The sequence below is a fragment of the Apteryx mantelli genome, chromosome 2 (genome assembly GCF_036417845.1).
Source record: "Apteryx mantelli isolate bAptMan1 chromosome 2, bAptMan1.hap1, whole genome shotgun sequence".
Lineage (NCBI taxonomy): Eukaryota > Metazoa > Chordata > Aves > Apterygiformes > Apterygidae > Apteryx > Apteryx mantelli.
In genome coordinates, this window is record NC_089979.1 from 145778888 (window position 1) to 145806826 (window position 27939).

At 37.5% G+C, this 27939-nt stretch overlaps 1 protein-coding gene across 1 annotated transcript; it reads left to right on the plus strand.

Annotated features, from left to right (window-relative positions):
* SLC25A40 (solute carrier family 25 member 40) lies at window positions 1-27822 on the plus strand. The gene is given in 13 exon segments (XM_013941464.2): window positions 1-172; window positions 4051-4110; window positions 5327-5350; window positions 5353-5432; window positions 7967-8034; window positions 9798-9922; window positions 11590-11666; window positions 11668-11764; window positions 16112-16182; window positions 16184-16222; window positions 16532-16613; window positions 18810-18890; window positions 25886-27822. Coding segments are annotated over 13 exon segments (1005 nt in total). The 5' UTR covers window positions 1-78; the 3' UTR covers window positions 25993-27822.
* Window positions 27823-27939: the final 117 nt, after the last annotated feature.

Consider the following 27939-nt stretch of genomic DNA (forward strand, 5'->3'; position numbering starts at 1 on the left):
TTTCTGTAAGTTTTGAACATAGTTGTGCAATATATTTTTCTGTTCCTTAACAGGTTTTCCTTCTCTGAGGATAAAGTAATGGCTGAAATGGATGATAGTGACTTAGATAAAACATCTAGTATTCAGCAAGCAATTGCATCTTGTTTGGGAGCTATAGTTACATCATTTTTCGGTAAGGCAAACTATTAAGCTTGCCATAGAGAGAATCTTTGCAAAGCGATTGCTCTTCAGCTTGAACCAGCAAGATATCTGCATATATAAAAATACAGTTTTCTTGTAATTTTGTGTATTGTAACAAATGCAATGATTAATTGAAATCTTTCCAGTCCCTTTAACCCAGTCTTTAACCATTTCTAAAAATAAGAATAATTTTTATTAACCTTTCTTTTCTATGTGTTTTTTTTTGGTATAGTAATTCATTGCTTTCTCTCTGTAAGAAACAAAATGAGTTTCCGTACTTCCTACTGCTTAAAAATAGTTTGTAAATAAATATGTATTTTACAGGACATGAATCCTGCAAGACTGCCTCTGTGAAATGTCCCCTTCATGTTACCACTTCAGTGGTAACATCAATTTATTTTGCTGTGATGTCCTACACAGTTGCACCTTTTTATCAATGATTTTTTTCCTAAATATTATTTTTAAGGATTGTTTTTTTGTTAGTCTTTCTAATTTCTGGACAGTCTAATGGAATTCAGCTTCTACCTCTTGTTCAGTCATCTAGCTCAGGACCTCCTTCCCCATGTGTAGCTAAGAAGGTACTGGTTCATTAGATTCAGCACTTCACATCCCTTGGAGTTCTTCAAGCTCATTAGCTTATACTTCATATTTCAGCTGCTTTTTGGATTAAGCTAACTTTTGGTTCTGACTTTTAACACTGATTATGCTGCAGGGAATTGTGCTATTTTTGAGAGACAGTTTTTCCCCTCAAAATTTCCAAGTTTTTACAAAATAGGTAAACTTAAGTAGGTTTTTTTTTTTGTCCTTACCAACAACTTGCCAAATTTGTAGTCTTTTCATTTTGTTATTATATTGTGTGTCCTGTTATTTTAGGTGAGTAGCAAACAAAGCTAGATCAGACTTTTGCAATTCCCAAGATGGAATTCAACTACTCGTACATAAGATTCTAGTGCAGTTTAAGGTGCCCTAGGTATCAGAGACCTCAGCAGGGTCTGGCAAATATGACACAGGTGTAGAAGACCAGTTCCTTTTTGAAGTGAGAGCTGGGAGACCAAGCAGAATATACAAGTGTCTAAAATTCTACTAGATGCCTAAGTTTAAGCAACTAAATTGAGCTGCAAGAGGCATATTTAGATCCCTACATTTAGACATATAAATGTGAGCTAAGTGTCTAAGCTCCTATTAGTCAATAGAGATCTAAGGTGTGATTTGGTTACCTGCACATAGGGGTGTAGTACGATGAGACATATGCTAGAATATTTGACTTGGCCTGTAGCTGCTGCCTAATGAGGTCATAGGTGCTGTGTCATATTTGCCCACTGTGTAGATATTTTGGATGCCTTAGAGACTCAGATGGCACTAACTGCTTGTATTTAGGCAACTGAATCAAGCCCTTAGTCAATAAGATCAGTAGAGGCTAGGGAGTGGTCCAACTGACCAGCCACTGCATATCTCCTTTAGGGTGCTGAGACACATTTTGGCCCCATTGACTATATTTATTAGATATATATTGACTATAGGGGGAAACTTAGACACCTAGGTCACCTGTAGACCTCTAAATGTCAGGGTCAAAATCTGGAGCTGAATCGTGCTATCAAAATAATTAGGATGGAATTCAGTCAATTTGTAAAATAGAATATATGTTTGTATAATGAATATATATATATTTAAATGCATATTCAAGCCACAGAATGTATAGCAGAGCAAGCATTCCATTGTCAAAGATAAACCATCAACTTCTATGTGATTTTCTCAACTGAACAGTGAGGACAGCATAGCTACCAGATACTGGTTGCTTAGTGCATCTTTACCTGATTTATTTGAAGATGAAACCCTTGAGTTAAAAAGCATTCTGAAGAATCATTCCAGTACAATGACTTTCAGTAAAATAAATGATGAAAAGTGGAAACATAGCAGTATGTTTGCATCTTTGGCAAAGAACAAGTGTAGTTGGATTTAATTATAGATAGTTTGTATTTACACTTTTGAGAAGACAAATCAGTGTTATCTCAAGCAGCCTGTTCAAAATTATGAGCTTTCATTTGCAAACACTAATTTGCGTTTGTTAAGGATGATGCTTCATATATAAAAAAGCTTGTGCCACTCTTCTCTAGCCTGTTGACACATTCTCCTCCTGGTGGCACTCAGCTATGCAAGGGCTGTGTGGTGGTAGAGCTGAGTGGTTTTGCTGTTAAAAAACATAGTAAGCCCTGTGCTAATTGCAGTATTGAAAAGTGGAAGAGATGACAGTTGTGGGCAGTGTAATTGTTAACTTGCTAATGAAAAGTAATTAGATGATACACACAAACTTTTACATATTTCTGGTGCAATGGAAGTCTTGTTTGTAAATGAAGTGTGCTTGCCTCTCTTACATTACTTAAATTAACTTAAAGTTTTTGCCTAGAGAAGATGGAGGGACTGAAAATATTCTTGGAAATCTACTGTCCATCTCCAGAAGATTTTAGTAACTTCTCTGACATGGCACTAACAGGCATAAAAATACCAGTAAGGTCTGGCTATTGAAGAAGCCATGAGAAGTTCAGTGAACAAACTTATGAGATATCTTGCTGTAGTCTGCAGAAAAATAAGATATAAATTTTCAGCTCGTCTTTACAAGATGGATGGCTGTCTGACCTTTATTTTCACTGGCAAAACATTTCGGTACATATTAGCAGCAAAAGGGAAAATAAAACCTTGGTTTTCTGTCTCATTTTAGGGATTGTATGCTTACTAGAGGTGCGGTTAATGATAGAATCCTCTTGTATGGACACGTATGGGCATACCATGATATTAATGGGGGAAGTACACTTGTATTTTTTTCAAAGTATAGCTTGTGCCATATGTGAGATTCATTTCATATATGTGCTGTGTACTTAAGTACACGCACGTGGAGTATTTCCAGGAACATAAACTGATAGAGCTCTATCTTGCCTGATAATCTCCAGAGATGTGTCTGTGGAGCACTTGTTCTGGGATTAGGGATTATTTGGATCTTTACTAAAGATATACTTTTGTGCATTGGACATTATAAAGTATGTATTATAGTTTTGTTTTCTTACTAAATAGTTTGAAATCTATTAAACCTCGCAGTTCATCTCAATGAGACCTCATGACATTGAACAAAATATTAATTTAGAAAAGTTTCAGCACAGAAGTGGCTTGTTCTTAATATGGCATCTTACTTCAGTAGTGTGTACAGCCACTGTATGGCTATCCATTCTTCAGAATGGATAGATCCACAATTTTTAGGGGGCGGAGAGGAAGCAATTAAACCTTCACTTGCTTTTCAACGACTCTAAAGTTTTAGAACTTCTGTACGCACAGTAAAGAAGGAAAGAGGACTGCAAGTTTAACCTTTTTCTTTTGAACATCACTATAAAAATCAGTTAATGGAGTAAGAATTAATACATGAAAAATGCTGTAATATTATACATGCTTGTGGCCAAAAGCTTATCTCGTACGCCTTGTTTCCTCTGTGGTGTGTCACTTACACCTGTGTGGTGTGTTTCCTTATACTTAGCAAGCACAGCAGCGCAGTGTAATAGCACAAGTCTCAGCACTTTTGAACAAGATGACACAATGGATTTTAGATGAGCTTTGTGTATCTCTAACATTTGTCATCAGTGTGACTGTTGTAAATTAGAAAAGACATACCTGGTCACTTGCAAACCATACAGGATATTTTGTCTAGCAAAAACATGCTCTTTTTTTCTTCTTTTTTTTCTCTGGCTGAGTACATTGCAAAACAGTTTTCTTTTCCCTCTGAAAAACAACAGTTGTAGAAGTTTGCGTTAAGGCATCTGTACACTTCTATGTTTTAAGGGCATGCAGTGTGTTTCTAAGTGACTTCTTTGTTTTGTTTTGTTTTAGTAGCTCCTCTTGATGTTGTCAAAATTCGATTGCAAGCCCAAAGCAATCCATTCTCCAAAGGTAAATAAATGTGTCATGTAATTGAGGACCCATTTTGCTCTTTGCTGTTGCATACAGCTCATAGTTCTTGTAATTCTGAGCTATGTTCAGGGTGTTTAGTTTGTTTGCCTATAGTTATGTTTGTTTCTGTGGGGTAAGTGGAGGGGTGGGAGAAGCAAACCAGCAAAATACATTGAAATTGCTAAAGAAAGAAGGCACTACTGAAGAGACACAGGAAAGAAATCTCATAAATACGTGCCATTTTAAACAGGCATTTTTCTGTCTTTCCTAGTATTTTCATTATGACAATGTACAATTAATACTCAGTTGAGTAAATTAAAAAAAAATTGGTATCAATAAATAGCTAAATATTCTATCAGAGGACTCGTGTGATCAGGATACTATACCAGTCCATCTCCTCCAGAATCCAAAGAGCTCTGAAAAAGAGTAGTAAGTCTTAGCTAAGCCACTTATCACTTGGGTTCTAAATAAATGAACATGCTGTGCACTCAAAGATATGCCAATCATTCCTGCTATTCAATTGTAATTAATAAATGAGATTTATAAAGAAAGGAGGTGACAGGTGTAGAAATTCCATGTACATGGAGATGCATATTTGGAGTCACCCTTGCTATAAATCTGAGAAAACACTATGCCTTCTACCCTGGTTCTTTAGTAAATTCTAAACCCTTCAGAAATCTGAAAACGTAACATGAACCTCAAAGCATGTTTTTGTAATGGGAGTAATTAATATATTTTGTCAAACACATTCAAAGTATATAATACAGAAGAAATCAAAAACAAGTAGAAAGGATAATCTGGTAGAAATATAGTCTAGCCTAAGATGTAATTCCTCCACCTGTAATGTGGATGCTGAGGATACTTAATAAAAGATTAAAAAGTTGGAAAGATGTTCACAAAGTTGTATAAACTAGTGATATCTAGGTCCTGTGTGGTTTTTTTTTTTTTTTTTTAGCCTTCAGCAGATGGTAGTATAACATAAGCATGTCTCTTAGAGCCTGTGAATGCAGTTTCATTTAGTCTGGCATGCTAAGGAGTGTATTTGTTTCCTTCTTACTTTTACCTAATTTGTTGTCAGTGACTTTCCAAGATTATTCTGTCCCTGTTTATCCAGCCAGAGATAAATGTACGTTTCCATTATATGCGGTCTGGAAATGCTGCTGAATAAGAACAATCTTACAAGCATTAACTTTATTCTTATATACCATTTTATTAGGAAAGTGTTTTGTATACTCCAATGGCCTATGGATCATATATGTGTTTGTGAGAACGGGGACAGCAAAGCCTGGTATAAAAAACCTGGGCATTTCAAAGGGACATTGGTAAGAACATTTTATATTTATTTAAAACTGTGCATTGAAAACATGTTCAAATGGCATACTATACATTTATTGTGTTTTGTTTTTAATTCTGGTAGAAACTGTTATCAATGAGAGAGTATTCATGCTGTTACACAGTATAAGTTAGGTAGTGATTAATGATACTTTCTACACGTGAAAATACTAATTCCTTTCTTAGGACGAAGAAGAGAGCAGCTGTACTGCTTTCCTCACAAGGTACTAGCTCACTAATTCCATTTTCTTCACTTGAACTATATTGCGCTACTTCTCTGTACCAGCTTACCTCTCTTATATCTGCAGATCTCCCAGAATGCTCCTGAACTGGACTAACAATGCAGATGGGGTTTTAAAATTAAGTTGATGTGTAAAGTTCTGGATCTATTGAAATCTGTAAGACTAGGATTTTACCCAGACATTTGAAGCAGCTTCAAACCCAAACTTGCTGTTGGAGGTTGTGATACTACTTCGTTAATAAGATTTTGTTTGACTCTGCCATTAAATTACGTGTGTGATCAAGGACTTTTCAGAATCAAATTTTTGAGGAGAAGAAAGAAGTGTCCATGAAAAAGGTTTTCAATAGTTTTACAGAGTTCAAAGTTTATTGAAATTAATAACTTCATAAATATTTTTCTGAATTTTTCAACTAACCACATAATTTTTAGAAGGTCTTTTTAAGCGACGTTATTTTATGCCCATGAAGAAGACTGACTATGAGTTATTGCATTTCCTTTCACTTTTAAAAAGCAGTGCTGGACAATTGTGCAGTAAATAAAATTGTAATGGACATGGTATTTTGCCAGTGATAACACCTTAAAAATGTTTTACTGGATAATTGGTAAGACATATAAATGTTCTGCTCAGTCACTGAATTTAGTTGCATCCCTTTTCTAATACTTTATTAACCTTCCTGGATTGTAAGTTTGTTGAAGCTGGAATATAAACATTTGGCACATGTTGAATACTATATAGATTTGTATTAAGGTTCTAATAAGAAAATCCAGAAAATGTGTTGTATACAAGAATGAATGTTTTGATTGGATTGTCAGCTGCTGTGTAGCCGTGTCAGTTTGTTACTTGAAAAAGTGGTCCTTTATATTCAGTAGTGTAATAAATCAAATTACTGGTCTGCACTCAACAGTAATGTAAATAGGTATCCACCAACAGAATTCTCCTCCTATTTAATGACTAATGAAAATAGATCCCAGTTAGCATGATTTTTGACAGTAATACTCCATATCACCAAAACAAAAAGCATAATAAATCAGCAGTTAATAGACACTTTTGCTGTCAGAGGCTGCTGTGTGCATGATATTTTTTCTGGATGCTGCCCAGCCTCAGATACTGCAGTCGTTCAAGTTCATTCTTAGTTGCAGTCTTCTCGAACAGCCTGAATTACTTGTCCAAGGACACATGGTAATGGAAACAAACAGATGCAGATATTACAAATTGTACTAAAATATATCACTTTATCATATAAACAGTATACAAAAAATAACACATAGAGAAAACATAAAACATTAGTATGCCACTTTCTGTCTTGCTTTTTTTTTTCACGTGTCTTTTTTCTGAAATTGTGTTAGGACCTTCTGGGGTTTGACTCCCTCTCAAAGCTCCATTTTTTCAAGTCAGCCTTGTCTTAATAAATTGTCTTCTTTCTCCTTATCCAACTTTCTTTGACCTCAGCTAATCTGTCCATCAGGGGTGTCTCCTCTAAAGCTCTTTGCCTTTGTTCTTCCTGTAAGTGCAATTCATAGTACTTTCTGTGGTCTGTCATGATTTTGTGATTTTTGAGGATCTGTGATAGTATCTGATCTTAAGCATATTCCAGTCCATCAAATCTCAACTTCTTCCCCCCCAAAGTTTAGGAAAGTTAGGTATTCTACTACTATTGTCCTTTTGAAGATGATAGCTGAATGATCTTCAAGATTCTGTACTTCTCTACTGTCAGTGGTCTGGGAAATATATGGGACAGCTATGATAATAGTTATAAGACTCCAAACATACAGATGCACAAAATAAAACCAGCCAAACCACATACATTGCACATACGTTGTTATGTTGTCCTCAAGTTGTCACAGAAAGCAAGTTTTGAAGAATGATGGAGAGTGAATTCCTATTTTATACCTAGAGCTTTTAGTATTTATTAAAATATATTTTAGTGGATTGGTTTGGGGAAGTTTCCACGAGTTGCTACTGTGTTGTATTAGTTCTGAAAATAGCTTATTCACAGTGCTGTCAGTTGCTGATAAAAACTTAATGCCTTGGTCCTTTAAAGATGGAAGAAAATTCTTGATTTCAAACACATGAATATTTCTATTCAGCTCAGTGGAATTATTTGTATGATTAAATTGCTTATGCTAGCATAAGCAATTACAACATTGAGATCTCAGAGTGATAAAATATTTTTAAAACATACTTTTTAATACATTAATTTTGCGTTCTTTGTGCTAAAATATTATTACTGACTAGAAAAGTTTTGTAGCTAATTATTGCTCTTTCCTTGGTTATAAATTTAGGATGCGTTTGTGAAAATTATTCAAATAGAAGGAATTAAATCACTGTGGAGTGGACTTGCTCCAACACTGTAAGTTGAATGGTTTTGTTTTGTTTTTGTTTTAACAACTTACAGATTATGGTTATGAAGGATACTTCATTACTTAGACAAATGAGCATGCTTTATTTTGAAGTGATTTTAAAAATTGGTAAATTCTCAAGTTACAAATAATATACTTGGTTTGATTAGAAACCTCTAGAGACAATATAATTTCAGACAGATCTTCAGATTTCTCCTTATAACCTCTTTGATATATCCTCAGTTGTTAAGCAGGGACATCAGACTTTCCATTCTACCCTTCAAAGGTAGAATCATCCCCTTGATAGCATCGTCGGATCATAAGGTCTGACATGATTGTTAGACATTTGTTGATAGACACTTGCTATCCTAGCTTGTTCTTAACGATCTCCGATGAGTGACACAGCTATCTGCACAGACACTCCTGTCTTGAACCTCATTATCCTTACTTTAAAAAAAAAAAAATAGTATCTAACTAGAATCGTATTTATTCCAAGGAATCTTATTGTTTTTATCCTATCCAATTTGCTCATGGAAAAATGGATCATTCCTTTTGGGTTACAAGAGCCTTTTACGTAATAAAACATTGTTATCATATCTCTTCTCAGTCTTCTCTTCTTCAGGCTAACCCCATCTGTTTTATCTTGATTTTCACAAAAACCTAGTAAGGATAGTAATTAAAACCTCTATAATTAAGTTTTTCTCTGTGGAACAATCCAAGAAAGTGGTCAGATCTAGCATGTAGATTATTAAAGCAACATCCAAATCTTGTAAGTCACTAGATGTTGTGTTACAGTCCTCCTGTTCCAAGTCATAGAGCCTGGCGGACAAGCACTGGTACACTTTTGATTTGCACACAGTGCTCAGTATATAGACACAGAAGAGCAAGGCATGGTGAAGCTAGAGCTTGCTATCCTGCAGCATGTGGCTATTTCAAAAAACAAAGCTTTAGGATCTAGGTGAAGTAAGAGGTCTGTATTTCAGCCAAGACAAAGAGGTTTTTTTTCTTTCAACATATGTTCTGTGCTCCATCAGAGAGGAACCAGCTTCTTAACTGGAGATGCACGGTTTTTGAAAGATCTAAACTATGACTTGTTGGTTTTCCATGCATTTCCATGCAACTTCACTGGTTTTTGGTAATGATATTGCATGTTATACTGGCACAGAGTGCCTACATAAAACAGAAATATAATTGCCATTTTACAGTAAGCCATGCTGCATTACCCCAACACTCAATGATCACAAGATCTAGCTGTTGTTATTATGGCCCATACTATTCTGAAGAATGGAAAAAGCTTATATTCACTCACCCCACAGTCTTTCAAACAGTAAGAATCATGTTGAATAAGAAAGACATAACATAAGAAAGAAGTAACATTCTTCAGTTGTTGAATGGATAAAAGTTTAAGCTTAGTAGGTACTTCCATGAAGTTTTGTGTTTGCCTGCTTCATATTCAGATCTTTCAATTCCATTGCTTTACTAAAAATTCTGAAGCTGACATGAAATATATTTTGGCTTAGATCAGTCTGCCATCATTTTACTTAAGGTTTCTCATAATGAAATGGAAATCCAAAAAAGTGGGAGACTTGTGAATTTGAAACTGAACTAGAGTCAGTGAATCAAAGCCATTGCGTTAATGCTTTTTCTTCATCCATAGCAATACACAGCTGAAGGTTTAACTTTTTCTCATTTAAGCAAAATATCCGTACAAGATGATTTATTTAGCTTATGATCCTGTTTTCCTTGTATTAAGATTCCCTCTCTTATATTTTAGAATAATGGCACTTCCTGCCACAGTAATTTATTTTACATGCTATGATCAACTGCATGAAGCTCTGAAATCTAGACTAGGAAAAGATGGTGACCACATTCCAGTTCTTGCAGGCTCCTTAAGCAGATGTAAGTTGTCATCTCTTTAAAGAGGAAAAACTAAATAAAATATTCGTATTCTGTTATTTTGCCATTTTTAAATTAAATTTGCTGTGACTTTAAGTGTGTGACAATATTATGTGGAGCTGGAAGCAATGTTGTAATTACCCAACATTTCTTGGGTAATGTAACCCTCTTACCTGGAATGACATGATGCATTTTTGCTGTTGCACTTTCATTACAGATATGTTTGAGATAACACTTCCTAGATTTTGATCAAAAATTTCAGGAGACGTTCTAGGGAATTCAACAATTTGTGTTTCATCAGTATTGATTCCAGTTATCTGCTTAAATCCCTCTTTGCTACATGATAAATGTATGGCCTGTAATGCATGCAATACCAAACCAATACCAAAATGGCCTATGATGCAATACCAAAACATTTATCCTACTGAATACGTATCCATGTTTGTTCTGCAGTGCTTAAGACTTTTTTTCTTGATATGTTTCTCCTCCTTTTCTTTTAAGAGTGTTTTGACTTTGTCTTTAGATACTGTTCATACATACGAGAGTATAAAGGTGCACATTTTTAAGTAGAAATGGAGAGCATAGTCAATGCACATTTCTAAGTGTTTGCAATCTGTTCAAAACTTTATGGTCCTAGAAATTCTGCTAAGGACAGAATTCTACTAAGGTCTGTTCTGTGGTGAACCTAAATTATAAACATAATTTTCTATAATGGAAGCTACACAGGTAGTTATAAGGAAAATGAAAATTGGACTTGTTTTGCTCCTCTATGATATCAAGGGGACTGAATTTGTTTTTCTGTTTTCTTAATTTTCTTTATCTTTTCCCCTGTCTATTTTTGTAAAACTAGTTCAGGTTATATCTTTTTGAACTTTCTTAGAAGACGTGGGGATCTAGTTCTGTATTCTACTTGTGACTGCTATGAGAGGGTCTGGAAACCTAGTAGAAAAAGAACTGTTATTCTATGGTCATGTGGCAAATTAATCATATTAGACTGCTCCAGATCTTCAGTTTACATTTAGAAGAAACCTTATGCCAGCAACAGAAGAAAACTTCTTAGGTCTAGTAATGTCATTAAAGTCTGTTAAATATTATATGATGGGAGCTTGTTAGTGAGTGGTGACTCATTGATCTTGCCACCAAGATGCAAGCGAATTCTTTTATTAGATGCAGAATACCTACTGGATTTTCCTAGTATTTTAAAATAAGTATTGGCCAAGATGCTTAGAAAGCAATAAAAGCTTAATATCTACCTATCGTTTTATCTATAACAAAACAACCTAGCACACTTTCTTCAACTTACACTTAAAAATAATCATTATTGAAAGTTACTCTTAAAGGAGTATTTGAAGTTTCAGCCTATTTTATATAACACATCTGAAAATGAGGATTCTTAACAGGTACTTGGGGTATATCATGCTAATACTGAATGTAAATGGCCTGTGTGCCCAGAAAGTTTAGGTACTGTGAATACATATGATATTCTTATCTGAAAGGGAAGTTTATATTGGTAATTCTTTTAAGGAAAAATTGTGGGAGAGTTGAAAGGAACCAAATATATAAAGCAAGGTGAGACATGACTAGTATTTAAATGTTCAGGAAATGTTACTAGTAAATACTGAATTTTTAAAAAAGACAAACCAATAAACAAACGTTTTTCTCATTTTCAGTCGGTTCAGTTACTGTAGTGAGTCCCCTGGAGCTGATCAGAACTAGAATGCTGTCTCGCTAGTTGTCCTACAAGCAACTTGTACACGTACATCAGCAATGAAGTAGCTAGAGATGGGTGGCTTTCACTGTGGAGAGGCTGGAGTTCTACTGTTCTTAGAGATGTACCTTTCTCAGGTAGGGTTTATTTCACATGCAAGCTTGTGTTAGGTATGAAAATTTGTTTATTCATAAACTCTTTTAGACTTTTCCCTTATTTTTAATGTAACTTTAATGGTTAGCTTTAAGAAAGATTGAGATTTATTCATTGTTCTCCTTTGAGTGTTTGTCTGTAAGTCTTTAAAAATTTAACTTAACCTGAGGGGTTTTTTTTAGTTTTGTTTGTAGACACTGGCTGGGTTTCATTGTTACATTCCCTTTCTCTGTTTACACTGCTTCTTCTGATCCTTAGCTTATGCAATGACTGTTTTCACAGACTACTCTCTTTCAGCAGGAAATTTTCTGTCTAAGAGGCATAATAACTGTTTACTTACAGAGGAACAGCATTTATCTAAGTGTTCTAATGCTTAATCTTCAAAACATGTACAAAGAGAGAGTGACACAGTAGTGTCTTCAGGAATTTTTGTTAGCAAGATCAATTAGTTCCTATAGGTACCCCAAAAAAGAAAAATCTAGAGCATCACTTGCTATAGCAGCTCCAAAGCTGGAAGTCCAGAAAAAGAAAAAAGTCTGTTCCAGAGCAGCCCAAGGACAGAGGAGATGACTGGGATGGAGGAGATCACACTGTGCCCTTTTATCTAAGCTCTGCTGTCTCCTGATCTACAGAGGTAACTGGAAGAGATGGGTCAAGGACAGTGTTCCCACTTGCTGCCAGTGGTGGGAGCCACTGTCTCTGCAAGCCTGTTTAGTGGACAAGACAGGTATCTGAGACATAGTGTGTCACCTCGTTGTCAGAGCACTTGGGAATCCTCCAAGGACTGGTGTCCTTGAAGCAGTTTCTGTCCTGTAGATGGTAACAGAATAACACTTTGAACACCTTGTGTTGGCCCATAAAAATACTTCAGACCTATTTCTGGAGGCAGAGAACCTTTGAAGTGTTTGACCTGCTATCCTCTATCCTGCTGCCTCTTTCTTTAGAGAATCTGACATCTAATTTAATTTGTACTGTCTGTGTCAACCAAAGGAACGATCTATTCTCATACAGAAGACAAAAGACTAAAATGAAATATTTGAATTCTTCTGCAACTGATCTTTCCTGATTTCTTTGCACGGTCTTGTTGCCCAGATCATTCTGGGTGTCATGAAAGAGTGCCCACAAAAAAGAAAGGTCAAATGAGTGCCTGAACTTTGCTGCCTTTTTATCATCAGCAGGGTATGCCCTGTGCCTACAATTCTGACATACTGGCTTGCATGGTCACATTTAGATTCTTGTGCTGTTCTTAACTCAGGAGAGTTCCTTTCTCTCTTTAATGTAGCTGACTGCTCACCATCATTTCTTCTTATTACCATCATATGTGGATTTAGAACAGAGTAACTGCCTGTTCCCTTCAATTCACCCTGTCATCTCAAGACCCTGATTCCTTTCCAAAGAGCCTTTCACTAAAGGCAATGGAATCTGGTTCCCATGATGGCACAGGACCTTTTCACTCTTCTGTTCTGTTACCACAGTCTTCTACCTCCAAAGCATCTTTGCTTGTGAATCCTGCTGTTCTGTACCCAGTTAGTTTGATCTGGCAGAACTTAAACTATATCCAAGAGGAATTGTGTCTGAAGGAGTAGATCAAGAACTTATCAAGCGGGAGGATCTTTTCTCATTTTACTTAACCCATATGATGAAGCCTTAATATTCACAAAGGACAGTAAGCAAATTGGTACTTTTATCAGGTAAAAAACCATGTTCTCCAAATCTGGATTTACTGTCTGATCTGCTTGATCAGGTGCATCCACAAAAGGCTCTCACAATTGAATTCTTTCCCAAGTTGTGCTGCCAGACTTCAGAAATGCTCTCTGCAAGGATTTGAGCAAAAACCCTCTGGATCTGTGCTCCAGACAGCTACCAGCTGTGGGGTTGGTGTCACGCCCTGATCAGTAACCACTAAGATAATGAGAAGCATCTTTTTAAGACTATCTTAGACCTCCCAAAGAGGCCTAGATCGGATTGAAAAGATCTGGTTGAATATCTCTGTTTTGAGGTTAGGAATGTGTTCCACCTGCACACTGAGGAACTGCTACCCCACCGAATACCTTACCTGCAATAAAGTCTTTTGGGAATGATTCAAGACAAGAAGGAAAGTGTTCTTGTCTGCTGAGATCACCTTCCATGCTGTAGATACAAGTCATGCTTTATCTTTTTTTATATTGATAAAACAAAGCTTGAATTTCCTTGAAGCAAGTGATGTCATTTGTGTTCTCCTGCCTATCCCACAAATTTGTGTTGCCCCAAATTTTTTCTTAGGCTGTTCTGCTTCCCTTGGAAGCACAGGGATTAGAAAGAGAATTTTAGCATTCTCTTCCCAAGGGAAGGAAGGGAACGCTAAAATTCTCTTTCTAATCCCTGTTGTCTGATTTCATGAAGAAACTCTTGTTCTTTTACTGATTTTTGTCTGTAGCAATATGGCAGGAGCTCATGATCTTCCTTCTCTGTGCTGCTTTTAACAGATTGGGAAGATCAGAGCACTGTAAGGGAGTGCACAAAGAGGAGGGCACTAAGGTGATAATGTGTGTGTGTTTTTTCTCTACACTTTTCAGATTCTTGCATCCATGCCTGCTGTTCCTCCCTCAGCCCAAAACCTCCCCACTGACTTTAAGTCATTCCCCAAACCCCTCTGGTGTTTGCTCCACAGCTGGCAGGCACTTGTCTGTGCCCTGTTCTTCATAGAGGTAGTGGGATGCTGGATAGGTGAGGAGACGAGGTGGAGATTAACATGCATCTACTGCCTTTTAGGTTAAGAATTATTGTTGAACCAAAAGTGGAGAGGGAATTATATGCATGAGGGAAGGAGAATGTATTTATTTTTAAACAACAAAGTGAAATGCCACAAAACTGTGATGCTATAAACCTAAGGTTGTTTAAAGCTGCTTAACACCATTTCAAAATGCATTTTCTGTTTTTTTGTTTGTTTGTTTGTTTTGCTTTTTCTCCTTATAAACACTCTCTCTGCAGTTAAGATATGTGTCCTTGGCTTCTACTCTTTGAATGATCCCCCAACAACATCATGGTTTCTGGTATTCTTACAGCACAGTCTGTGCCTTTGCTGCAGTTAGCTCAAGTTAGTTCTTTCAAGAGGAATTAAAGTCAGTGTAACAATTTGTGTTGAGAGAGCAGCTGCTCTGTGAAAACACTCAAGCTGCGTAGAAAGTCTGTGTTAGCAGCACAGAGTAGCTTAGGATCTCACTGTGTTACTAGCCCAAGTATGAATGACATGTTTCAAGCATGTTCCTTGGAAGGCTAGCTAGATTGAATAAAACTTAAGCTGTGAATGTTTATAAGCACAAGAATCAGGTTACCAGTAATACCTGAGTCATTCTTTAAGCAGTGTTGCAGAGAATATAAACTTAAAAGTTATGCAGGAGCCCTGCAGGTGCTCAAGCAAAATTTTGGATTTGGATCATTTATATTAAAGAAGGGTTATGTACATTCCAATAGTAGGTTTACACCAAACTCTGAGAATGCCTTCTAAGATACTGTCTTCATTTACTTTTGCAAGATGTTGGAGGCCAGAGATAAGAGCTGACGGTCTCCATGACAAGAAGATGCTTTGCTATTGCTCTGCTGCCACAACCTACAGAGCTCAGTGCTGAAATAAGACCCAGTTATCTTTCAAAGTATGCATCTGTTATTAGCGGTATTTATTTTGACCAACTTCTACAAGGAATCACTCCAAAATTCAACACAGTAATATCTACTTTAAAAAGTTTCAGTTAGAATGCAGAAAGAGTGAGGTTTAGTTTAGTGGAACAAAACAGAAAGAAATGTTATTCCTGAAAGTTGTTAAGTTGAAAGACATGCCCCAACCTCAGTAATTCCCAGAGGGCAAAATCATATTTCTTGGTTCTCTAAGAATTAAGTTTTACACTCGGTGTCCCAAAAGAGTATAAGACATTTTTTACAGAATTAATAAGATTTATGAAATGTGTGAAATAACTCTGAAACCACAGCTAATATTTAGAAACTAACATTTTGATTAAAGTTAAATTGCATTTTTAAAAAACTGTTAATGAATTTTGTAGTGCTGGGATTAGATTGTATTAAGGTAGGAGTTACTTTACAGGAATGGAGAAATGATTGATGATAATTTGTATCATATGTAGAAATTTGCAATAATTGCATGGAGAGAATGGGAGCAGACCAGGCTGTCCATGGAGGGTCACAGAGAACACTCTTATTTCTGCTTTCAGCTCTTGTTTCTCTTTGCTCCTGTTGCCACAGAAGTCTTACATCTGTGATAAAAGAGATTAGGTGAATTTCTATATTGACATAAAAATGTGTTGCTTGGTGCAATTTTTTTTTTTTTATAACCATAGCAATATATTGGTATAATTATGAACGTTTCAAGAAGATGATGTGCAAGAAAGTTGGTACACATGAATCAACATTTTTTTATTGCTTTTACTTCAGGAGCAGCATCTGGCTCTGTAAGTACATATTTTTGTTTCTAATACTGCTCTTTAATAGTATCACTACTAAGCTATTTGAAACTAGTATGGTTTTACATGATTCTCTCACAAATGGTGTATGTTTTTGGATGCATCTACTTTAAACACATATGGCCTGGTGTTCAAGCCAACTAGATGTACCTGAATAATCTATGATGTTCTGAAATACAAGGTTTTAGTAATATCAGGTACTTGAAATATCAAATTAGTTTTACCTTGCATGCACTTCAAAATTTTAAATTGAAATTTAATTGCTCTAACATTAAATTGATATTTTTTTCCTGACAGATTGCGGCTGTCATAACTCTACCATTTGATGTAGTGAAAACACATAGGCAGACTGAACTTTGGGAGAGAGAGACCTTAAAAAGTAAGTTGCTGGGAATTAGATTGTTATACAGCTGTCTTAAGCTCTCTTCCAACCATATTTATTGTTCAACAGATATAATTCTCTTTAGATCAGAGTGCTTGGTAAAATTTGCAGAACTGTTTAATGATAATCTTGACAATTGCTACATGCAATAAAGCTGGATTTACCTGTTTATCAACAATGAAGAAGGAAAAAATAAAGCGTGTGGTTATATGGAATTTTAGTTGGAGTTTTAAGTCTCCATCTCTTCTAAAGTTTATGTCAGAATCTGATCACTAGGCCTTTTCTCCATTCCAAATTTTAACATCTTCTAGGATATTTTAGGATGAATGTAATATGTCCATTAATGACATAAAGGAGAGAGAAGGTACAATACCATTTAGGTTAATAAAGTGATATAAATTACAGACAAAATTCAGGGCTGTTAGAGTTAGGCAGACCAATTGCATATTTTTCTACATTTAAGTAAATTATATTTAATTTAAATAGGCAAAATTCATTTCTTATAAAACATTCACGTGAACGGTGTTTTATTGAAAAAGACTTTAGATTTGATGAAAATAATATGATAAAATATTTGCACGTCCACTCCCATGTACTACTAGAAAACAAAAATACCAGCAGTTCAACTCTTACAAGCATTTTATTTCATAACAATATTTTTCTTTTGCTAAATTTTGGGCTAGAGAGGGAAAGCACTGTGCTCAGGTTGTGTATTTTTTACCTTCTTTTTGTGGGATTTCAAATAAATGACTTTCGAGGGCATATTAGTGAGATAAATTATGAAGTAGTGACTATCCCAACAGCTTAGAAGGATGAAAGAGGAAAGAAGTTTTGTTTTTGTTCTGTGTTCAGTAAAGCACCACTGCATTTTATACCAATGCAAGTTGCATATAAAAACTTTTTTTACCTGGACCAGTAAGAGACTTCCATTAACTTCAATAACTGTTAGATCATGGCTTTAAGATTATAGAACAGTAAAAAGATTAATTTTTCAAACAGCAATCCATCTGCTTAGAAACTACTTTCAAGACCTAGTTCAGAAAGATTTTTTTGAAAACTTGCAGTTCATATTTTGACATGAGGTTTCATTCTCTCAAGCAAATTATTTTTTTCTGGTGTAATAGTTGAAAGACATTTATGTTGCTTTTGCAGAATAGTCAAAAGTCAAAAAAGTTTTTGATTTTAATTATTAGTGTGTTTTAATTTTTTCCTTGTGCTAATGAATGTCAGAATTTCATTGCATACCACTTTGAGTCACAGGTAGCTTTCATGTATTTACTAGGGTGATATTAATTAGGTTAATATTTATTTAAAAATTCAGTATGGTTATCTATAATTTGTATTAGTTTAATCCTTTACTAATTCGGTTGCTGTTACAGTTGGACGCTGACTATGACTACATCTACTTATTGTCTTTGTGGCTGCAAAATATCTTTAGCAGCCTTCAGATGCTATAGGATGTTCCAGCTGAATATATTCTATGAATCTGTTTTAAGTTTCATCTAGAAAAAACATTCTGAGTTACTTCCATACTACAGATCAATGCATGTGCAGAGTGAGATACCACAAAAAAGTTACTCTGTTCAAAACGGTCGTTTATGTCTGCAGTGTAGACTGCTTCTTGCTGCTGCTGCAGTTAGGTTACTTATAGTATATGAATTAGCTCTACATGAGGCTGTGGTTTGCATCGTACACTTATGTTTTCTTAAAGTCAGATTGCATTTTTGGCAATTTGATTTTGTAAACTTAGACATCATGTAGTGTTCTAGCTTAATTATTATATTCATTCTTACTATATCCTTTCTCAAAACTTACCTTTAGATTCAGTTTACCAAAAAGGCAAGTTCTTGTTTGAAAATCTGAGACACAATGATCTTTTAGCTTAGTATAATGTGAAATGGAGAGGGACTTGCTCTGCTCATCTGCTAGTCTATTTTTTTCAACTATATCAGTTACGGCTAGTAAGGAATATTATCTCTCACCGTATATCTGACTCCAGGTATTACTATGGATTTTTTTTCATGTCATGCTGTTTTAAGTTGAAGATTGTGATTTGTATACTGTATGAATTCAACATCATGTATAAATAGTATGGATAAAATTAATGTATGATGAATTAAACTTAATCATTGCATATTTTTCTGTGACATTCTGTGTATTGCTTAATTCACTGTTTTGTTGTACTATGTTGAGTTCCACAGAGGAGCTGTACATCTACATGGGCAGTTATGAAGAAAATTGTCGCTAAAAATGGAATTACTGGATTATTTGCTGGTAAATCTTTTAATATCTTTTTAAAAAACTCATAATAGAGGGAGAGTTACTTCATCAACAAGTGATTATAGATACAAATATGCATACATTAAATTTTATTTCCACACATGAACACTTACAGTTACAGAATAGTCGGTTTATATATACAGCAGCAGACATGCATATGTATGGAGAGAATTTTGGTAATCTCTTACAAGTTACTAGGTTACAGCTATCTAAGATGAACACAGTTTATTTAAAAAAATAAAGGGGTTGGGCATAACAAATATGAGAGTCTAGTTTTGTTGTTTTATTGGCAGCTAATAAGGGGAGAGTTCAGTTCAAGTTTTGGAAAGTTTCCAATTCCTTGATGTATTTTATTTTTCTTCTTGCTTGGATGGCCTTAAAGACAGTCTTTTAGTGTTTTTGATAGCTTTATCAAAGATCACTTTTTAGCCCTGAACTACATGCAATAGTATTTCTACTGCTAACCAGCACATATGCATCACTCACCATCATAAGTTACCTTGGCCATTTAGACCTTGCATAATTATAGAACAGGAAAGAAGTCTTCAGGAATATCTTGTGGGGTCTTTTTCAGATCTAGGCCACTCCAAGACCTGAAATCAGTGAGACTTACCTAATCATACAACCTAATCCTTAGTACTAATCCAAAACCTGCAGCAATGAGGCTGGCCAATTTCCTGAGAGGTCCAGCAGGAAATGTTATTTCTCTTTACTTTCATAACTGCAGCTCAATTGTAACAGGACTTCCTGGCATCAAGTAGTGATCATAGAGGCTCATGTGGCCTCACAAGACCTATGAGTGTCTTTTCCAGTGCGTGGCCAGAACAGACACGTTGTGAGCTGACAAGTCTGACATAAGAGACAGAAAGAAAAATGACATCCCAGTGCTGAAGCAAACATCCCTTATCACTGCTACCTTGTCCTGAAACCGAGAATTTCTTTTTATTCCACTGCTAGAGTTACAGAAAAGATTGACTCTCTTCTGAGATGTTCACCAGTCCTTTCAGGAACTCATTCATGGTGGATTCAGCCAGATCTCAGAAAACTTTCTTGGAGAATGATATGGAAGTTTTTCACAGATTTGTAACTATTTGGCAGCAGCTTACTAACAAGGCCATCGCAGATCCTTTTAGACTTCCAGCAGAGACTTCTACTTCTTGGCATGTTCTTTCTAGCAAAATAGAAAAGATTGTGTTTCCAGGAAATTGTAGTTCTTGCATTGTCATCCATTGTGTCCTAAGTAGCCATAGAATACAACTTGTGTTTCTAGATAGCAGTTTCACAGAATCACACAGAATGGTTGAGGTTGGAAGGGACCTCTGGAGATCATCTAGTCCAACCCCCCTACTCAAGCAGGGTCACCTAGAGCACATTGCACAGGATTGCATCCAGGCGGGTTTTGAATATCTCCAGAGAAGGAGACTCCACAACCTTTCTGGGCAACCTGTTCCAGGGCTCTGTCACCCTCACAGTGAAAAAGTATTTCCTCATGTTCAGATGAAATTGTCTATGTTTCAGTTTGTGCCCGTTGCCTCATGTCCTGTCACTGGGCACCACTGAAAAGAGTCTGGTCCCATCCTCTTGACACCCTCCCTTCAGATACTTGTACACATTGATAAGATCTCCTCTCAGCCTTCTCTTCTCCAAGCTAAACAGGCCCAGCTTTCTCAGTCTTTCTTCATAAGAGAGATGTTCCAGTCCCCTAATCATCTTTGTAGCCCTTCGCTGGACTTGCTCCAGTAGTGTCACATCCCTCTCGTACTGGGGAGCCCAGAACTGGATACAGTACTCCAGATGGGGCCTCACCAGGGCTGAGTAGAGGGGGAGGATCACCTCCCTCGACCTGCTGGCAACACTCTTCCTGATGCAGCCCAGGATACCATTGGCCTTCTTGGCCACAAGGGCACATTGCTGCCTCATGCTTAACTTGGTGTCCACCAGCACTCCCAGGTCCTTCTCCGCAGAGCTGCTTTCCAGCAGGTCAACCCCCAACCTGTACTGGTGCCTGGGGTTATTCCTCCCTAGGTGCAGGACCCTGCACTTGCCTTTGTTGAACTTCATGAGGTTCCTCTCCGCCCACCTCTCCAGCCTGTCCAGGTCTCTCTGAATGGCAGCACAGCCCTCTGGTGTATCGGCCACTCCTCCCAGTTTTGTATCGTCAGCAAACTTGCTGAGGGTGCACTCTGTCCCTTCATCCAGGTCATTGATGAAGAAGTCGAACAAGACTGGGCCCAGTACTGACCCCTGGGGGACACCGCTAGCTACAGGCCTCCAACTAGACTCTGCACCGCTGATCACAACCCCCTGAGCTCTGCCATTCAGCCAGTTCTCAATCCACCTCACTGTCCACTCATCTAGCCCACGCTTCCTGAGCTTGTCTATGAGGATGTTATGGGAGACAGTGTCAAAAGCCTTGCTGAAGTCAAGGGAGACAGCATCCACTGCTCTCCCCTCATCTACCCAGCCAGTCATTCCATCATAGAAGGCTATCAGATTGGTTAGGCATGATTTCCCCTTGGTGAAGCCATGCTGACTACTCCTGATCACTTTCTTTTCCTCCACATGCTTGGAGATGGCCTCCAGGATGAGCTGCTCCATCACCTTCCCAGGGATGGAGGTGAGGCTGACTGGCCTGTAGTTCCCTGGGTCCTCCTTCTTGCCCTTTTTGAAGACTGGGGTGACACTGGCTTTCTTCCAGTCCTCAGGCACCTCTCCTGTTCTCCATGACCTTTCAAAGATGACGGAGAGTGGCTTAGCAATGACATCTGCCAGCTCCCTCAGCACTCGTGAGTGCATCCCATCAGGGCCCATGGATTTGTGGATGTCAGGTTTGCTTAAATGATCTCTAACCCGATCCTCCTCCACCAAGGGAAAGTCTTCCTTCCTCCAGACTTTCTCTCTTGTCTCCAGGGTCTGGGGTTCCTGAGGGCTGGCCTGAGCAGTAAAGACTGAAGCAGAGAAGGCATTCAGTAACTCTGCCTTCTCTGCATCCTTTGTCACCAGGGCACCCACCCCGTTCAGCAAAGGGCCCACATTTTCCCTAGTCTTCCTCTTGCTGCTGATGTATTTGAAGAAGCCCTTCTTGCTGTCCTTGACATCTCTAGCCAGATTTAATTCCAAACAGGCCTTAGCCTTCCTCGTCGCATCCCTGCATACTCTAACAACATTCCTATATTCCTCCCAAGTGGCCTGTCCCTTTTTCCGTATTCTGTGTACTTCCTTCTTCTGGTTGAGTTTTGCCAGGAGCTCCTTGCTCATCCATGCAGGTCTCCTGCCTCCTTTGCTTGACTTCCTACTCATAGGGATGCACCGATCTTGAGCCTGGAGGAGGTGATGTTTGAATATTAACCAGCTCTCTTGAATGCCCCCTCCTTCTAGGGCCCTAACCCATGGGATTCCTCCAAGCAGGTCCCTGAAGAGGCCAAAGTTTGCTCTCCTGAAGTCTAGGGTTGCGATCCAGAGATGAAACAAACCTCTTCTTCTTTAGTTTGGTAACTAAAACCAAAAATATTTTCATAGCCTAGCTATATTCTGCTCCCCCAAAATTTCCTTTCTCCAACAGCCAGATATTTTTTACCCCATATGAATATGAACTTCTCTGACAGCTGATCTGAATGTCTCAGTACCCTGTGACAACTTTATGGTGAATTACTGTGGGGCCAATCAGTTTTTAGGGCAGTCTGCAAGATGGAGCTGTAATAAGCATTGCCATACTAATGAGAAGGGCTTCTTGGCTGTAAACCTTAGTGTACCTGAGGAATTCAGTCTTTAGTAAAATATCTGCCTTTCTGTGAGAACATTAACCCCAAAACTGGTGAAGTCTTCACTTCTTAAAAAAGGACTTTCTGAACAACTTTTAGATCATGTGGTATTGTATCCACTGTCCCACAAGAAATGCAAGATTGCAGCTCTGTAGCAATGCAGAGCTTCAGACCTGGCCATTCTCAAACTGTGTCATCCTACGGCTGGTAACATCTCTTCCATGGAGCTATCAGGTTTCTGTCAGCAGTCCTGAAGATGCCACTGGGAGGTGCCAGTTATTTTTCTGACAGTTGCAGTGCCCTCTTTCTCCTTATTTCTTTTTTCTTTTACATCAGAATAGATCCCTACAACTTGCTAAACATCACACCAGATGTATTGAGTCCTTGAAATATGAAGAACTCTACACTATGTAATTTGTCCCGCTTCAATCTTTCGATACATTATTTCTTCTTTCTATAAGAGTCTGATGCAAGTGGAAGTTTTGGTGTTCTGAATGGAGGGAGGTTTTACAGTACATCTGTCTTTTCCTCATTTCATAGAGCAAAAGGGGGTTGCGGCCTAATTTGAATGAGAGAAAGCTGAATGCTTTCATCCATGGGTTTAGGAGTAATAGGTGACTACTGAGCCATTCAAGAAAGATGATGGTTTGTACCTCTGGATATTCTAGATGTTTATTTTTGTGTATTACAGAAAGTCATATTTTCATCTCTCACCTATCAAAATACTTGTGCTTCAGCATGGTTCATCGCCACTATCAATTATGTCTTGCTAAACATCAAAGTGTTTACCAAGATGTTTGCAGTCATTTCAACCTATATCAATTTGGTGATGAACATAGTTTCCTGGGTGATGACTTGGTATGATGTTCCTCGGTCCTTCAACCTTTCTATAACTAAACCTTCTTCCACCATTCAAAGAAATGGATTTCATGGCAAATGCTCAGAAGTTTTGCTTCACACTTCTCAGTCCAAAATTCATCTCTGGGTAAATATTAATATGGAGGTTACTGTGTGGAGTCATCCATTTTGCAAGTGTACATGTAGACTGCTGTTCTGTGAAAAGTATAGGCTGCTTATCACTTAATGGAGTAAAGATATGTGCCATCCACAAGGATGCTCACTGTCTACCTTCTCTCCCTTTCCTATATGGTGACTGAGTGGGAATTCTACTCCTAAGAGGTAACTCAAGTGGTGCTGGCATGTCTCACTCTGTGTACCTGTAGTTTGAGTATGCATAAAGACAAGTTTGGGATTACCACATGTGACAGGAACTGAGAGAATAAGAGTCTTCAGCCTTGCATGATAGTGCAGATGGATAGTGACAGTGTGTTTAAGTTGATTACCCATCCTCAGGAATTCTAATTGCTGGTTAATATCTTTCATGAACAACTGCTGTCATTCATTAAACACAGATTTTTAACTGTGGGTGACATTTTTGCTTTGCTGCATACATACACTCAAATAGTTCTATCAATAATTTACTAGCCCAAGTATTACCAGACTAAAACAGTGTCATTTCTGAACTTGTTTTTAAAATGTTTTGCTTTTGTATCCCCTCCTTTGTATGTGTGACAACTGAATTCAAATTCAGTTGCAATTTGACCTTGAAAGTATACTAAATGTGCTCAGAGTCACAGAATGCTCCTTATTTCCTGTGTGTCTACCTTGGGATACTCATCTCAGCTGCTCTAAGCTTTCTTGCATCCCCTAGTACTTGTACTTTGTGCTACTCAAAGGCCCCAGTGCGCTTCTCCAAGCCTGCCAGGGAAGAGATCCCCCCTGTCATTCTGCCTTTAGTAATTCTCCCTGATGGCTGAGGCTGCTATTTTCCTGTTCTGTTGAATGGCTGGGGCAATACTGTGTTGCTGCCATACACAGAAGTCTTCTAATGCACGTGTGTTGCCATGCGTGACTCTAGCAGCCTAACGAGGAAGTTACAAGATGTTCTGATAAAAATAAGCCTTTGGGAGTTGATGCGTATATGAACAACTGCAAGAGTCATTCCAAAACCAGGATACCTACAAGTGTTGGCAACGCTGCATGGGTTCATTGGACCGTCTTGTGTGAATGGCTATGCAGCTGGCCAAATATTTGCAAGACTTGTTTGCGTTCACTGAAGGAAGAGATTAAATTACTTTACTTGCTGCACAGTGATATCATTGAGGGATAACAGGATTTGAATGTTTCAGAATGTTGATTTGAGAAGAATACAAGACTGCACAAAGTATTACAATTAGATGTTTTGGGTGGAATGTAGTTCACAGATCAGGATACCTACCTTTAGGTCTTGACATGTGACTAATGAAGTGTAGAGACATTCTCTTGATCAGCCACTAACTCAGCTCAGTTGCCCACAGCTAGGTATGTGGTGCCATTTGAGATGGCCTGGGGTGTTCCGCCTGGCCTCCTGCTACTGTTCCAGAAGGACACAAGTTTTCTGTAGGTCATGTGTCATCTGTGCTAGCTCCATGGAGATGTCTCTGCATTTCATATGGAACTAGATGGCTGTGGCTACACAAGTGGATCTGCCTCCATTTGCCTATCTCGGGGTAAGCTCACTCACTTTTTAAACTCAGTTCACAAGATCACTGTTGATGGTGATGGGAGCCCTTAACACCTGCATTCAGTTGTAACCAGGAGCCTTTCATTTTAATAAAGGGGCAGTAGGTCTTGGGGGAGACAGTGGCAGGGGAATCAGTCTTTTTAATTTATTAATGCTTAGTTTGAAGGGCTGCGATTATGTGCCCACGATGCGGGGTACAGCCCAACATGGTACTTGTGCCCTTTCTTCCTTGCCTTTCCCCATGTCAGGCTTCAGGGTTTCTTGCACCTCTGGCCCTCCTGACCAAGAGGTCACAAACCTCTGCTTGTCCCACAGGGGCAGCAGGTTTGAACTGCCACTTAGAGGAGGGCATGCAGGCTGCCACCAGTGCTGCCTCTGACTCGCCACGCAGGTTATGCTGCTCCACCTCTGCGGAGAGAGAGAGACAGGGGAGAGACACCATGGGCTTGAGGCAGGCAGGCCACACAGGGTGGCATAAGGTTAATAGATTGGTAGTAGCTGTAGGCAGTAATTCTGTTATTTTCAGGAATGTGGACATCTAGAATCCCAGTTCTATAATGATATACCGTGGTATCAGTGTATTACAAACACTAAATGGCACTACAGTGCTTCCTTCTGAAAACAAATGATGATAGTGAATATTTTCCCTTTCTCTTTTTGGGCAGGTATCATTCCACGGTTGATTAAAGTTGCTCCTGCTTGTGCCATAATGATCAGCACGTATGAATATGGAAAGTCTTTCTTTCGTCACTTAAATGAAAAAAAGAACTAGCACCCTTAATTCTTCACCTGGTTGTGTACAGTCAAAATATATGATGAAAGTTGTGCCAAATTTGACTCTGTCTAGGAGTATGCCAGAATTTCCAGTGAATTGCAGCTATTACATTTGGTAACTTAATACATCTTCATTTTCTTAATTATTTCACGAAGTATAAATTCAAGGCTTTTTGGTTAAGATTAAGAAAATACACATAACCCTGAAACCATTGTTCAAAATTTTGTGACTTCTGTGGCTAGAGAGGAAAAAAAAAGAGATGCTCTGATTGTTCTTCTGTGGTGGTCAGAAGGAAAAAAAATTGAGACTGGACAGAGCAATGAAGAGTAACCACTGCCACTGTTCCTGGGAGACGACATGCACCCATTAACTGGAAATGAGATTTGTACAGAGTAAGAGTATTTCTGTGTTGTAATTCAATCTTATACTGAGCAACTTGTTTCAGAAATAGGTAAATAAGATTTTTTGTGGACTTTTGTTCAAAAAAATATGAGCATAGATAAGGACAAGTCTTCCATGAATGCTTAATTGTGCACCTAGAGACATTTGTCCTATCAGTTTGTCCTTGCGGCTGTGCTATTATTAAAAATAATACAGTGTATCCATGGACATTGAGGGTAGAAAGAAATAGCATACTACTAAATAGCCATCAAGTACCATAAAAATGATTTATATTTTGATGATTTTAAATAGAAACATACTGTAGCTCACCAATACAGTAATATTGAATTAACCTGGAATAAACTTGAGTTAACTTACTTCAGTATATCAGTTTGTGTGTCATGTAATGCTAATTCAATTTGAACTGGAACTTCAGCAGAAGTTTAAAAAGGAAGGTCACATTTAACAAGAAACTTATAATTTCCAGTTTTATTACTCAGAGTAGAGATTAACTTTCTGAGAAAGAGCCTGACCCTTGATATTTCCAGAAAACTTATGAAAGCTTTAGAAATGCATCTGCTACATGTACAGTTGCATGCAACTCAGTTTTTCAAGTGTTGTGGTTATATTTTTAACTAATTTTAAATCTTATACACACATATTAAAGCCAAAACACTAAGAGGCACATAAAAAGCTTTCACAAATCCCTTTTGTAGCACCTGAGGTGCATACTTCAGTTCATTTTGAAAAATACTCCTCACAAATGAGGTTGTCGATTAAAAATGGATGAAACGGTAGGAGAACTGTCATATAGCTGGAAGCAGAATGGTAATTCTAAGTTTATGTCTCTCCAGATTTTTCTCTCCATGAGAATACTATCTATTCTCACAGTTATGCTGAAAGCTTTGAGTTGTTGCTTTTGCATGAGTTCACATAAACTGTGAATATATTATTACCTGTCTTCCTTCCAGACTCCACTAAACTGAGACTTCTCATACATATGGCTAAAAAACCTACAGAAGTTGGGGTTTTGGGGTGTTTTAAGGATACAAAATTGTTTTCCCTAAGTTACCTTCTTTCAAAGTCAGGATTAATTCTGCAGTATTTAAGAATTACTAGCATTTCTGAAGTTAAAAAAAAAAAAGAAGCATATATGAATGGGAGTAATCTGAGTTTTCAGTGGGAGATCCATAAAGAATGTTCTTTCACATTTATGAAAAGGAGAGTGCTTTTTTTTTCCCTCTAACTACTATATGCAGAACTTTTCAAAATGGAAATAATGCATTTTCAGTCTGACTGAAGATTGTTGGATATTTAAAACAATGTTTATAAAATATTTTAGGCTTCCACTGTATGAATTAATTATCCCTCTTTACAAGGAGGATGATGCAAAATGAATTCAATAAATTCTTATTTATTCTTGCTTAATAAATGTTTAATTCTCTGTATGTTTGTTATTTGCAGCTCTATATTTTGTGTAAATGCATATTCTAAACTAGTCTTTAGATTCTTGTTAGGTTTATTTAAATTTGCAAGAGAAAGAAAAATGTTTTAGCTGAAACT